The 12,170-nt window shown below is 37.3% G+C and overlaps 1 protein-coding gene across 1 annotated transcript; it reads left to right on the top strand.

Annotated features, from left to right (window-relative positions):
• Positions 1-905: 905 nt before the first annotated feature.
• Positions 906-2,456, top strand: LOC119652080 (probable serine/threonine-protein kinase clkA). The gene has a single exon (XM_038056018.1). The coding sequence runs from the start codon at positions 906-908 to the stop codon at positions 2,454-2,456; it is 1,551 nt and encodes a 516-aa protein (XP_037911946.1).
• Positions 2,457-12,170: the final 9,714 nt, after the last annotated feature.

Raw genomic sequence — 12,170 nt, 5'->3', positions numbered from 1 at the left:
TAATCAATATCACACAATGAAACTTCTGTATGAAACTGAGCGAATTAATAATACGAGAGTTTTTACGAAAAACTACCAGAAAATTATAAATTTTACGGTTAGATGAAACGTGTGAAGGAATTAGCTCCGAAATTAATTGAAATATGATCAGAACGTCGGGGACGGTGTCCTAAAAAAACATATGCTAGTTTTATTCTGTGCTATCTAAAGGGAGAAAGGTTTCATGTTTGACAATCATAAGTGCAGAATGCAGGATACATGGTAAACAAAGTAGAGTGATTTTGCTTTTGGGCCAATTCAAATTGGGAACAATGACATAGAAATGTCAAACGGAATAGCATCCCATAAGGCTATATTACATAGTCAAATTATTCCAAATTAGTACAAAACGGTAGCTCCGTTTTGTGTTTATCATTTGTTCTTCCCAAAACTACAAAGAATATATAAGGACAAGTGTATTTATATATCCATTTGTTAACGCGAGCCGAATAGAAAAGCACATGTGTTAAATGCAATTGTATTTTAGTGAGTTTCTTCAAATTGTTCGAGTACAACTTTAAAAAGTGAAAATTCCCAACAAAAAATAAATAAAAGAAAAATGAATTCTCGACAACATAAATCACATTGGTGAACTTAACACTATTTAAGAATAAATAATATCCATAGTAAAATAATGACCAACGAAGAGCAATGCGTAGCTACTTCCATTCTTTATATACATAATAGTTAATTTATTTTATAATACATGAATAAAATTAAAATTAATCTAATCTGAAATATAAAAAATTGTGATAGTATTTCCTACGTTTGCGTATTACTGAGAATGTGATATTATACTGTAAGTCTGGAGAGAGAATAAGTGATTTTACATTTTAAAAAGAGCGGAACTCAAATACTCAGTCAAAATGTCATTTGGCCATATCACCTGTCGACCTTATAGCTCGTTTAGAGCAACAAAACCAACTCAAAATTTGACAATCAATACCCCACCCTCGCCGACAGTGGCACGATCGACAGTAATCTCATCGTCTGCACGTTCATTCAATACCTCGCGAAACTATGGAAAAGATGCTGGCAATCACCAGCAGTTACCCGCTATAAAGCCCTTAACTCCGAAATTATGTCGGCGAATCGAATCATACTCAAACAGGATTGCTTTGAAAAATTTCAACCCATTGGGCACAACAATCACGAATCGACAACAAAATGCGAGAACTCAGGCATCAACCAACTTTAGTGGTATTGGCACTCATGGGAACACTACAAGTACGACCGCAATCACAACAAATAAGCGCAATAACAACCACGTTATTAACGGCTACCAGCATCACCATACATGTCAAATGCATTCAAAGTCGTCACTAAACAGCAATAGTGAAGTTTCAGTTGAATCGATCATGCCCAAATATGGCGTAAATAGTTCCTCTTACTATAACAGCAATAGCGCCTTAGGCAATCGCGGTCAGGCTAGTACTAGTTCGTTTAATGGCTCGCAAAAGCGCACCTACAATACAGTTAAAGTATCAAAAGAAAACGTTCCTAATACCTATTATCGTAGCATAAATAATAGTCAGCGAGCAACTCAAATGCACAACCTTTCCGGTCAGAATTATGCACATCCAGCATATAACCGCATGCCGGACAATAGCAGCATCCCGTCGACTACGGGAGGATCTTCGAAGAAAAAATACAAAGATTACATAGGCAGCTCAAATTCATCAACGAACTCATCTCCAATGGAACATCCACCATCACCGAAAAACAAACCTCCAGCGATGACGCCAAGATCTCAACGCAAAAATAATGGCTCATTTTCAAGCAAGTTCCCTAATGGCCTTCCTTTTGAGGATGAGTTCTATAAACATCGACGATCCTATTCACAATCCTCAAGTAATTACAGTGTCTATAGCGCAAACACTGCCAACCACTACCTGAACGATATGAGTCCGAATCGCATGAATGGCCAGATCAGCATGGAGGACGATCGGCTCGAGGATGATGATGATTACGATGGTGGCATCGATGATGAATTCACACGTAAACCCTCTAATGAACCTCTCTACGTGGACTTTTCGAAAATGATTCCGCGGAACAACAACGAGGAGTTCAACAATAGAATATCGAATACTCAAAGCTTTAACGGCAAAAATAATTATAATATGAATAATCAAAATTGTTCCACGTATATAAAGCGATACGACGGCACAGCGAATTTTAACAATCAAAATGATTTTTTTTATAAGTTTGAAAGTGTAAGTAGAAGTGGTTTTAATACGAACAACGAAATAATCGTGACAACGACAAAAGGACATCCGCAGCAGCAACCGCTCGTCTACATAGCGGTTGCATCGTGGGTTCCAAAGTGCAATCAGCAGTTAATGCCCGCCAGCGGAAGTGAAGCACTTACGGAACCCACAAAAACTAATTACAAGTATGTATTATTTTCATCTGAATAATAACTTACGTTTTAATTTATTGCACCAATATATCAATATGTCCTTTTGCAAGCATCAAGCCTCCACTCAATTTAGATAATTTGAGCAATGGATTTCGGTAAACATCAGAACACAAATATTGTTCCTCTTTAGGGGACATTTGCTGTAACATAGGGATTCTCAGTTGTTATTTGTTGATATTTTCAATTTTTCAAAAATATCTTTTTGGAAGAACTTTCTATCTTTCAGTCAAGCATCAGTCTCTCAAGCTGGTTGCTCGGGATTCGAGTCGTGTATGTCATAGGCGTTTATATTCGTCCTTGTGTTTGTCTCGCTGCTGTAGGCTTGTCACTATCAGCATTATGTGTGAAAATAATGAAACTGGAACAGTGTCCTTGAAAATAAAATGGAAGTAAAATAATAATGTCGAACAAACAGACCGGGCATGCCCCATACCCAACAACAATAAGAAAAATATAAACATGATCCTTTTACTATGGCTGAAGGGTAGGAAAAGGTAACATATTGTGATACACTTAGTGGTATAATTCCAATTCAATTTTCTTTTTTGCGGTAATTTTGATTTAAAATCATGAGCAACAAAATAGCAGTAAGAACTGAGATTATCTGCGGATAGACACTCCCATACGAAATATAGACTGCAAGCAGAATGGGAAAATCCAATAAACTTTGAGAATTCAATTTTCCTGATCTCGATAGAGGAAAAAGAGTTCACATAGTTAACCTATGCCATTTAAGAATACTAACTTTTCCGAAACCTTCAGGGGTAAGTACGATTCTAATGAAAAGTAGTTATCAAGAATCACTACGAAATTCTCAATTAACCTAATAGTTCCTCGAGTTAGTCATGCGTAAAATAATACTTAATGCCAATGACCGGTCTCTTTGTGAGTGTGTTGCGGCAAACTGGAACTTGTTAGTTAGCATCCGATCATTTCCCTTTTTCATAAGCCTTTCTAAGAATTGATCCATTGCTTATTTGGATCTCATCAAGAATATTGCAAGCCGTTTGTTCTGATCTGATTCACGATAACAAGATTTCTCGGTTTGATTGGTGGTCTTTTTCCAATCTATGCTTTAAATGGTGCGAATTATTAAAACATACACACAGGGGATTATACTGTATGATTCAGTATATCGTGGAGACAAGAAAGCACACGTGAATTTCGCCTCCTAACCTAGCGAGCAGCACATTAATCCGCCAAACAAGTTATTGATAGTTGACTGTTGATTTCGATTGATTTGTATTCATACCTCATATTTCAAACTTGTTTCATTTTTTTTTCATTCCTATACTATTTTTACTTATGAAATCTGCAAGAGGGTCAACATTTTGAGAATGCAAACAGTTTGACTACTTCTTAAAACGCTGAGTTTATTAACTTGATAATTCTTTATAAAAGCGATTCAATTCGTGAAGAATTGACAATTTTTCCAAAACGGCTACACCGATTCAAACTAAATTTAGTGGATAAATGGAAACTATGAAATCCCACGCATACAGTGGGTGACATAAATCTAGATGCAGTTTAAAGGGGAGCTCCTAATGTATGCGAAGGACTGATGTAATTTTTTTGTTATCTAGTCATATGAGGTATCAAGTGAAACGCCTCGATTAGTACTTTCCGAAACTGGTATTTTGACCAGGTAATGGAATATGGTCATGTGGGGTATCAAATGAAAGGGCTCCATTACTTCATTGCTTTCCGATCTTGTTTCTGATATTGGGTGAAACGCAAGGGAAATATGTGCCCCAAAAAATGGAACAAGCCTCGTTCTCAGAATTTATCCAACCAAACAATCTGAAAAAAGTTGCAGAGATGCACCTATTCAAAATCTAGGCTCTATCTCAAAATACATCCCATTCAGGTATTTGCTCATAAAAAGTTAATAATTCCATATTACTATATTTTAGAAACTGACCTGAAACCCCATTTCAGTTCATTCTAGAAGTACAAAATGGCATCAGTAGAAGTGATAATATGAGGCACAATTTTGAAAAGTTTGAATCCAATTCAATTATTACTAACAAAGATGTAAAAAGTCAAAATTTTGTATTCCACGTGAATTCATTGTACTCGGTCCATGTGTGGTGTCATCATGATATAAAGTCAACTCACATCACACGCCATCAACAATATTTCATACCCTTGTCGCGTTTTGGATTAATTGAAAATTTAACAAAATGCCGCCTGTACCCGATTTCGATCATACTGCTCCTCAAGATAGAGGCGCGAGGCAACGTCTGATGAGATCGCCATTACACTGCGATCGAAACCGACTAGCCATAAAAATGTTTTATGAGTAGTGTTCCTACCTTAGGACTAGCGGTATTCAACTTTTGTATTATACTTATATATGTACAACATATGTATGCACAGTAAAATGGAAATGTTAAGATGCTCGGTATCAATTTAGAGGAATATATGCGCATATACATATATAAGTTAATAAAAATATCGGGTTGTTATCTTAAAAAAAACAATTTATTGCTTCATGCCTGTTTGGCATTCTAATTACAACTGACTACAATTTTTTGAAACATAAAAGAAATTAATTTGATTTTGCCTAATGTGCAATCATGCGATTTCCTCGATTGCACCGATGACCCCAATAGTTGCAGACGTCGCTTTTGGATGTGGTGCTGACACAGGTGTGTTTGCGCGTGCAGCATTTCCGTTCGGGTTAACTCGCCCGGCTTTAAATGCGATAGTCCCCAATCGCTAAAAGAATCGTATGTCGTTGAACCTGACCTTGGTAGTTGCTGATCGTGGATCTGATGTTGGAATTGATGTTGGCGGTTCTGGATCGGATTTCGAAGACGACGATGATGTCGGAACCGGTGATGGTAGTTCCGTCGATTGCTTAACCTTTATTTCTGAAACGATATTCTTAGTTTTGAATTTTAAGCATAACTGGAAGGAAATGATGAAAGCGATAAAAACGCCAATTATGGTAAGTGTTGAGTATGTTGTTATTCGATGGATGCTAGTTTCGGTACGCATAAGTTGAATCTCGCTGGTGTTGTTTATATGGAGATTCTTCATCATTTGTAGTGAGAGTACTTCCTGGTAAGTGTTAACTTCTGGAGATGGTTGTAATATGGCAGGTAGCACATTCATCGTTGTTATATCGCGATTGACAAAGGTCCTTCCATTTACCGTTAAGCTCGTGTTATGGATTTTGACTAAATAGGTACCGTTTAGTTTATGGGCTATCTGCTCAGCTTCGATTGTACCAGTAAATTGGTTCAGCAAAATGGTACCGGATGCAATCTCTTCAATGGTTGGTATGTGCGCATTGCTGGTTGTCTTGCATGTGGCTGTAAGGCTTTTCATCAGGTTTGGTATGCAAGAGGTGTTTGAGATATCCAAAATTTCATCCGATTTACAAATGGTTAAAGAATTTACATTTTTACAGTTTTCAATTACGCCAAATACTTGTTCATCATTTTTCAAAATTTTACTAAATTCGATGAAATTGATAATATGTTTTTTCTTTACAGCTTTAATTAATAATGTTTCATAGATAGGCTTAGTCGTCAAAGGAATATTTATAATGTACAGTAAACATGACAAATTTGTTATTATTTTTACTTCCGCGAAATCTAAAGCTTCTTCTATTGTGGAGTACGGTACAAATTCTTTATCTAAAATGTCAGTAGCTAATTTCATTTCTATTTTTGATAAAATAATTGAGTTAACGACGCCTAATTTTGCCCAATGAATTGCTAGGTTTATATTTTTCAATTCTTCTTTAATTATTGACAATCTGAATTTAACATCTAATATCATATCATAATTTGTTTTGTTGCTTTCCTTAAATAATTTCTGAATTTCGTTTGCAATTTGTGTAATATTATTGATTCTTTCAGTGTACATTTGATTGATTAGAACCTGTCTATTATTATTTTCTAACATATTGTTAATTTTTGCTTTTATAGTGACAAAGTCCTCGTGATCTGGATTACCTGCAATCCATTTCCAAGTACTGCCGATAAAATCAAGTGACCTTTTAATTTTTCGTGGTTTTAGATTTCGAATAAATTCCTGAATTTGCTTGAGCTCGTAAGATAAATGAGATGAGAAAGAATAGTGCCTGACTTCTGGGAGATTAAGAACAGGTTCAATATCTGTTACGAAGCGCTCGTATTGATCGATGTTGATAGTGTGGATCAATTTAAAATTTCCGTCTTGTATTTTTGCTCTTCCTGTGTGAAACAAGACGATTTGGGAGTTCGAGAAGTCCAAAATCTCAATTTTGGCGTTTACCAAGTAGGGTAAGATCCTGAAAAGGGAAGACTAGTTACGTATGTGGCTTTTATGTATGATTTTTCCAGATTCAGTTAAAACGGTTGTATTATTGTTTTCTTTAACAATTTCTTGTTTGTATCGTGCTGTCAATTTTGATCCTTTTCTTTTGTTTTGTTTTACGTAGATAGTTTCTCCAGTTTCGTATTGCTTAGTGGGCTGTCTCGTCTTATTGTGGTTTTTTATGTCCGTCTGTTGTTTCTGTCTTAATTTCTCAATATTTGATAGCCGAATTCGTTCTAATTCGTCTGGGTCTATTCTTGGAGTTCGGCCGAAATGTAGCTCAACTGGTTTTTTTCCCGTAGTGGAGTGAATAGTAAGGTTGTATTCGTAAACAGCACGCTGCAAGAGATTTTCGAAGGATCTAGGTGGTCCTTCTTCCTTTAGGCATCGCATAATCTCAGTAAGCGTACTATGCCAGCGTTCAACTTGGCCATTTATCTCACTTTTATAAGGGGGAGTCTTATAGATTCGGATTTTAAGGTCATCTTCTAATAAGGAGGTTATGGAGGCGGACCTAAGCGCTCCTTCGTTGTCGATGACAACGATTTCTGGCACACAGTAAAAGAAAAGTAAGTCTGTAAGGGGTTGTTTAATATCCTCGATGGATTTTGAAGCAATTATTTTAGCCTGGGCAAATTTAGAAAATTTATCGACGGCAGTTAGAACTCTATGTCCCTCAGTGCTAAAGAGATCGATATGAATTGTATGACCTGCGTATGCGGGGATAGGAGTAGCGTTTAGTAAGGGTTTATTAGGGTGTCGGTCGTATTTATTTACTTTACAAGTACAACATCGTTTTACTATGCTTTTTATTTTTGCCGACATTCTCGGAAAATAGAAATGCTCTAATAGCTGTAACCGATTTTCCTCGGCATTGCGGTGCGCTCGTTTATGTACCTGTAGTATTCTCTCTTCTTGCTCGGCCTCGTTAGAGACGTCCTCGACAAATTTCTGCGTATAGCGTATTCGGTAGCTACTGAAATGTTCAGGGTAAATTTCTTGGATGCGGCCCATATTCTCTTCGGCAGTTAGAAGACCATTTATGGTGTTAGGATTGAGGTAACGCTTGAAGATACTTATTAATTCGTTATTTGAATATTGCGCCTTGATAAATATGTGTCTCGAATAATTTGGAAAAGGGTTTTGTAGCTGGTAGCTGTCTTCATTGCCGAATTTTAAAATAATTTGATTCCTGAATGCATTAATGGGTGACTCGACAGTAGGGATGAGGTTGTGTGACGAGCTCTCATCACTATGTTCTGTAGGGGTAAGGGAATTGATTAGGGTTGATTTAGGAGGCCGCGAAAGCGAGTCTGCGACAACGTTAGCTCTACCCGGCTTGTACTCTAGCTCGTAGTTGTATTCCTCTAGGATGGCTTTCCATCTTTTCATCTTACTGTTAGTGTTCTTATTGCTAAGAGCATAGGTAAGTGGTTGATGGTCAGTGTATATTTTAATCTTTCGAGAACCATAAAGGTAGCTTCGCAATGAGGTCAGTGCCCATATAATGGCAAGCATCTCTTTCTCATTGGTAGCATAGTTTTCTTCGGTATTTGTTAATGTTCTGGAAAGGAAGACGATGGGTTTTTTATCCTGAGAGAGTACTGCACCAATGGCGTAGTCAGAAGCGTCTGTTGTTAAATGAAATTCCTTTTCAAAATTCGGATGAGTCAGTACTACTTCTTTAGACACAAGACAATTTTTTAGATTATTAAAAGCATTTAAGGCTTTCGAGTCGAGGTGAACGATTTTGTTTTTGGATTGATTTTTGGACACTCGTCCGTCTACCCCTCTTAAAAGAGACGTTAGGGGTTTTGCAATTTTTGCATAATCCTGAATAAAACGTCGATAATAACCTGACATTCCTAAAAATGATCGAAGATCTTTCAATGTTTTAGGTACTGCCATATTCGCAATTGCCTGGACCTTTTGAGGGTTAGTTTTGATACCATCCTTACTTACTACGAATCCTAAGAATTCTATGTCCGTTTTCATAAATTCGCATTTATCCGACTGGATTTTCATGTTGGAGGCTTCTAAGGTTTTCAACACTTTTTCAAGATTACTAAAGTGTTCTTCCTCGTTTCTTCCAAAGATGATAATATCATCAATGTAAACGTAACAGCACACCCCTATGTGCTCTCGGAGAATATCATCGAGGGTTCTCTGAAAAATGGACGGAGCATTCTTCAACCCAAACGGAAGACGGGTAAACTCGAATTTACCGTTGTTAATGGAAAAAGCCGTTTTTGGTATGTCGCGCTCCTTGAGTGGAATTTGGTGGAATCCACTCTTCAGGTCGATTATAGAGAAAAATTGGTTTTTGCCCAAATTCGCTAAAATTTCACTTATTTCGGGAATGGGGTATCTCTCTGGGATAGTAACCGTGTTGAGCTTGCGATAATCTATTACCATTCGATACTTTTTCTCACCGGATGCGTCTTGCTTTTTAGGAACGATCCAAACTGGTGAATTATAAGCGGATTTGGAGGGTCTTATTATTCCATCTTTGAGAAGCTTGTTTACTTCTTTCTCAACTTCTCCTTTCAAGGCCATTGGGTAGGGATATGACCTGGAGTATACAGGGTCGTCGGTCTTCGTACGTATCTCTCCCTTTACTGTGCTAGTATACGTTAACTTTTCGTCGGGTTCTGTGAGTAGTTTCGAGCAATTCTTAAGGATTAACTTTAACCTACTCGATTGCTCCTGGCTTAGATGTGTTGTTCTGATGTTAATGCTGTTAACAGTCTCTGAGATATGCTGTTTCAAAGGAATGTGTAAGTTAGGGTGAAGTGTCATATAGTTTTCGTCTGTGTGAATGATAGCTTTCATTTGTTTAAGGGTGTCGTTACCAATTATACCATCGAATGAAATCAAACTTGGAAGGATAAAAAATTGAATTTTCGTTGCATCAGGGCCAAATAAGTTTACAAATGCATGATGCGTAATTTCGATGCTACCTCCTACGGAGTTAGCGTAGAAAGCTCTGTTGTTTGGTATATGGTTTCGGATGTGTCTAGGCTGTATATAATTTTTGTTAGACCCTGTGTCCACAAGAAATCTGAGATGCTCTCCACTTCGTGCTACATGCTCGAAATATGGGAGTGAAGAGCGTGTTAATCTAAAAAATAGATATCGTCCAGCTGTTCGGATTGGTCGATACTTGGTTCGTCACTAGTGTCCACATAGTCAGTTAGGGTCTGGTCATAATTAAGGTCTTCTTGGTTCATGTCTTGTTCGTATTGTTCCTCTGTAACATCATTGGTTTCATCAGGTTCTGTGTAGTACACTCTTTGTATCTTAGGTGGAGGGTGATGCCTTTGGGAGGCTTGTTGGGGACGTTTTGGTAGCCAACATTGGTTTTGGGGTCTATTGGCATAATTTATGGCGTGAGACCTGATGGATTGGTCAACATCCATAGGTTCTGGTCCTCGTGGTGGTCGAGGAGGAGGTAACTTATTTTGGGGAGCCTCATGTTGGGGTTGTTGGTAACCTTGTGAGTAGAATCGTGGTCTCTGTGGCACTTGAGGATTATGGACCAATTGTGGATGAAAATCGCGCCTAGGGGCTGGTATTGGTGCCTGTCTAGAAGGAATAGACATCATTCTACGTGGTGGAACAAGAGGTGGAGTATTATGGAGAACCTTCCGTGGATTGGTGCTGGAATTATTCGCGTATTGGGCACGATAATCCATGTTTTGAAGTTTGAAACACAAATGTAAGGCCTGCGGTAGGTCTGCCGGTTCGCGAATGCTAAGCAACCGTGGCAAATCACCTTTTAGTCCTCTGATAAACGTATCAAGTGCTTTTTCGCGGTACGATTGAGTCATGATATTCATCGCGTCCTGACTCATTTCAATCGACCCTAATTTGTTAAGTATAAGAGATAGGTGATTATACACTTCTTGATAGAATTGGGAAACGGTATTCGCACCTTGGACTAAGGTTGTCATCTGGTATTCTAAGGTACCAAGATCTCTTTTATCCGCGTAATGCAGATTTAAACATTTGGAGATTTTAGTCCAATTCAGAGGGGTATTGTACGATTCTAATGCTATATCTGCGTTACCTACAATTTTGTTTCTTATAACCGATAGTATACCGTAATATTTCGGCGTGCCTCTTAGATGGTCATAAATATGAAGGATTCTATCAACGCTCTTTCGCCATGAGCTGAATTCACCTGGTTCCCCAGAAAATGTCCTCAAGCTCTTAACGACGTCAGGAATTCTATCCATTTCGGACAGATTCTCATTATTACTGATATTAACTGGTACGTCTACTTCATCTCCAATGTCAGATGCGGGATTCAATAATGCACTAAACATTTGTCTCCCTTGAGTACGGAGAGTTTCCTCAACTACTCGGGAAATAGTTTGGAGCAGTTCGTAGTTCGGAGCATTATTAGACTCATTATGATTGCCATTAACCGGTGGTTCTAAAGTGGGCAAAGCATCAGCAAGGCCATCGAGATTTAATCGCGGTGGTTGAATCAAATTATGAGGATTCGACATTTTTGAATAACTAAAAGATCAAATTTCCCGATAAATTCAAAAGATTGCAGATATTCACTATTCACTTCCTGAATTCAATCACTTTTAATTATTTCACTTTTGATTATGTCAATTCAAACGATTCGCTTTTCGAGTATTTTTCTTTTGAATTAAAATGAATTAAATATTTTTGTATATAAAAGACAATTTAGTGACAATAATGCAATAGCTTTAATAAATGAATATAAGGTAAAACAAAACATACAATTCTTAATTGAACCTTTAAAACTTTGAATTTCTTCTAATTGAATCTGGTTAACTTTTTTAGAGAAATCAATTTGGCGTAATTTTACAATAATAATTTGTAATTACTTACATTAAGAACGCTCTTGCTTTCATATCGGATGAAATTTTGTTTTGTTCGAATTTTATGGTGAACTGCTTCGGATCCTTAATCAGCGATTGTCCTTTTTGCCTCCTTTGGTTATTCAAAGGCTACTTGGGGCTAAATCAGGAAAAACACGCGTGCTTCGAAATTTTGGTTAATTCCGGTTTTATCTTTTCCACTCCGAAAACTTTTCATTCGCGTTTACACGAAAACGATTACTTGGTTATCGCGTATCGTTTTAAAATTCGCGGAAACTTTGCGATAATGTAACGAAGTTACTAGAGATTCTAAGGATAAGAGTTATCAAAAAATCACACGTGCGAAGCGGTCCCTGCTCGGGCGCCAGTTAATAAAAATATCGGGTTGTTATCTTAAAAAAAACAATTTATTGCTTCATGCCTGTTTGGCATTCTAATTACAACTGACTACAATTTTTTGAAACATAAAAGAAATTAATTTGATTTTGCCTAATGTGCAATCATGCGATTTCCTCGATTGCACCGATGACCCCAATAGTTGC

Source organism: Hermetia illucens, chromosome 3 (genome assembly GCF_905115235.1).
Source record: "Hermetia illucens chromosome 3, iHerIll2.2.curated.20191125, whole genome shotgun sequence".
NCBI classification, from domain to species: Eukaryota; Metazoa; Arthropoda; class Insecta; order Diptera; family Stratiomyidae; genus Hermetia; species Hermetia illucens.
The sequence above is the reverse complement of the archived record's forward strand: the minus strand, read 5'-3'. Positions and strand labels throughout refer to the sequence as shown.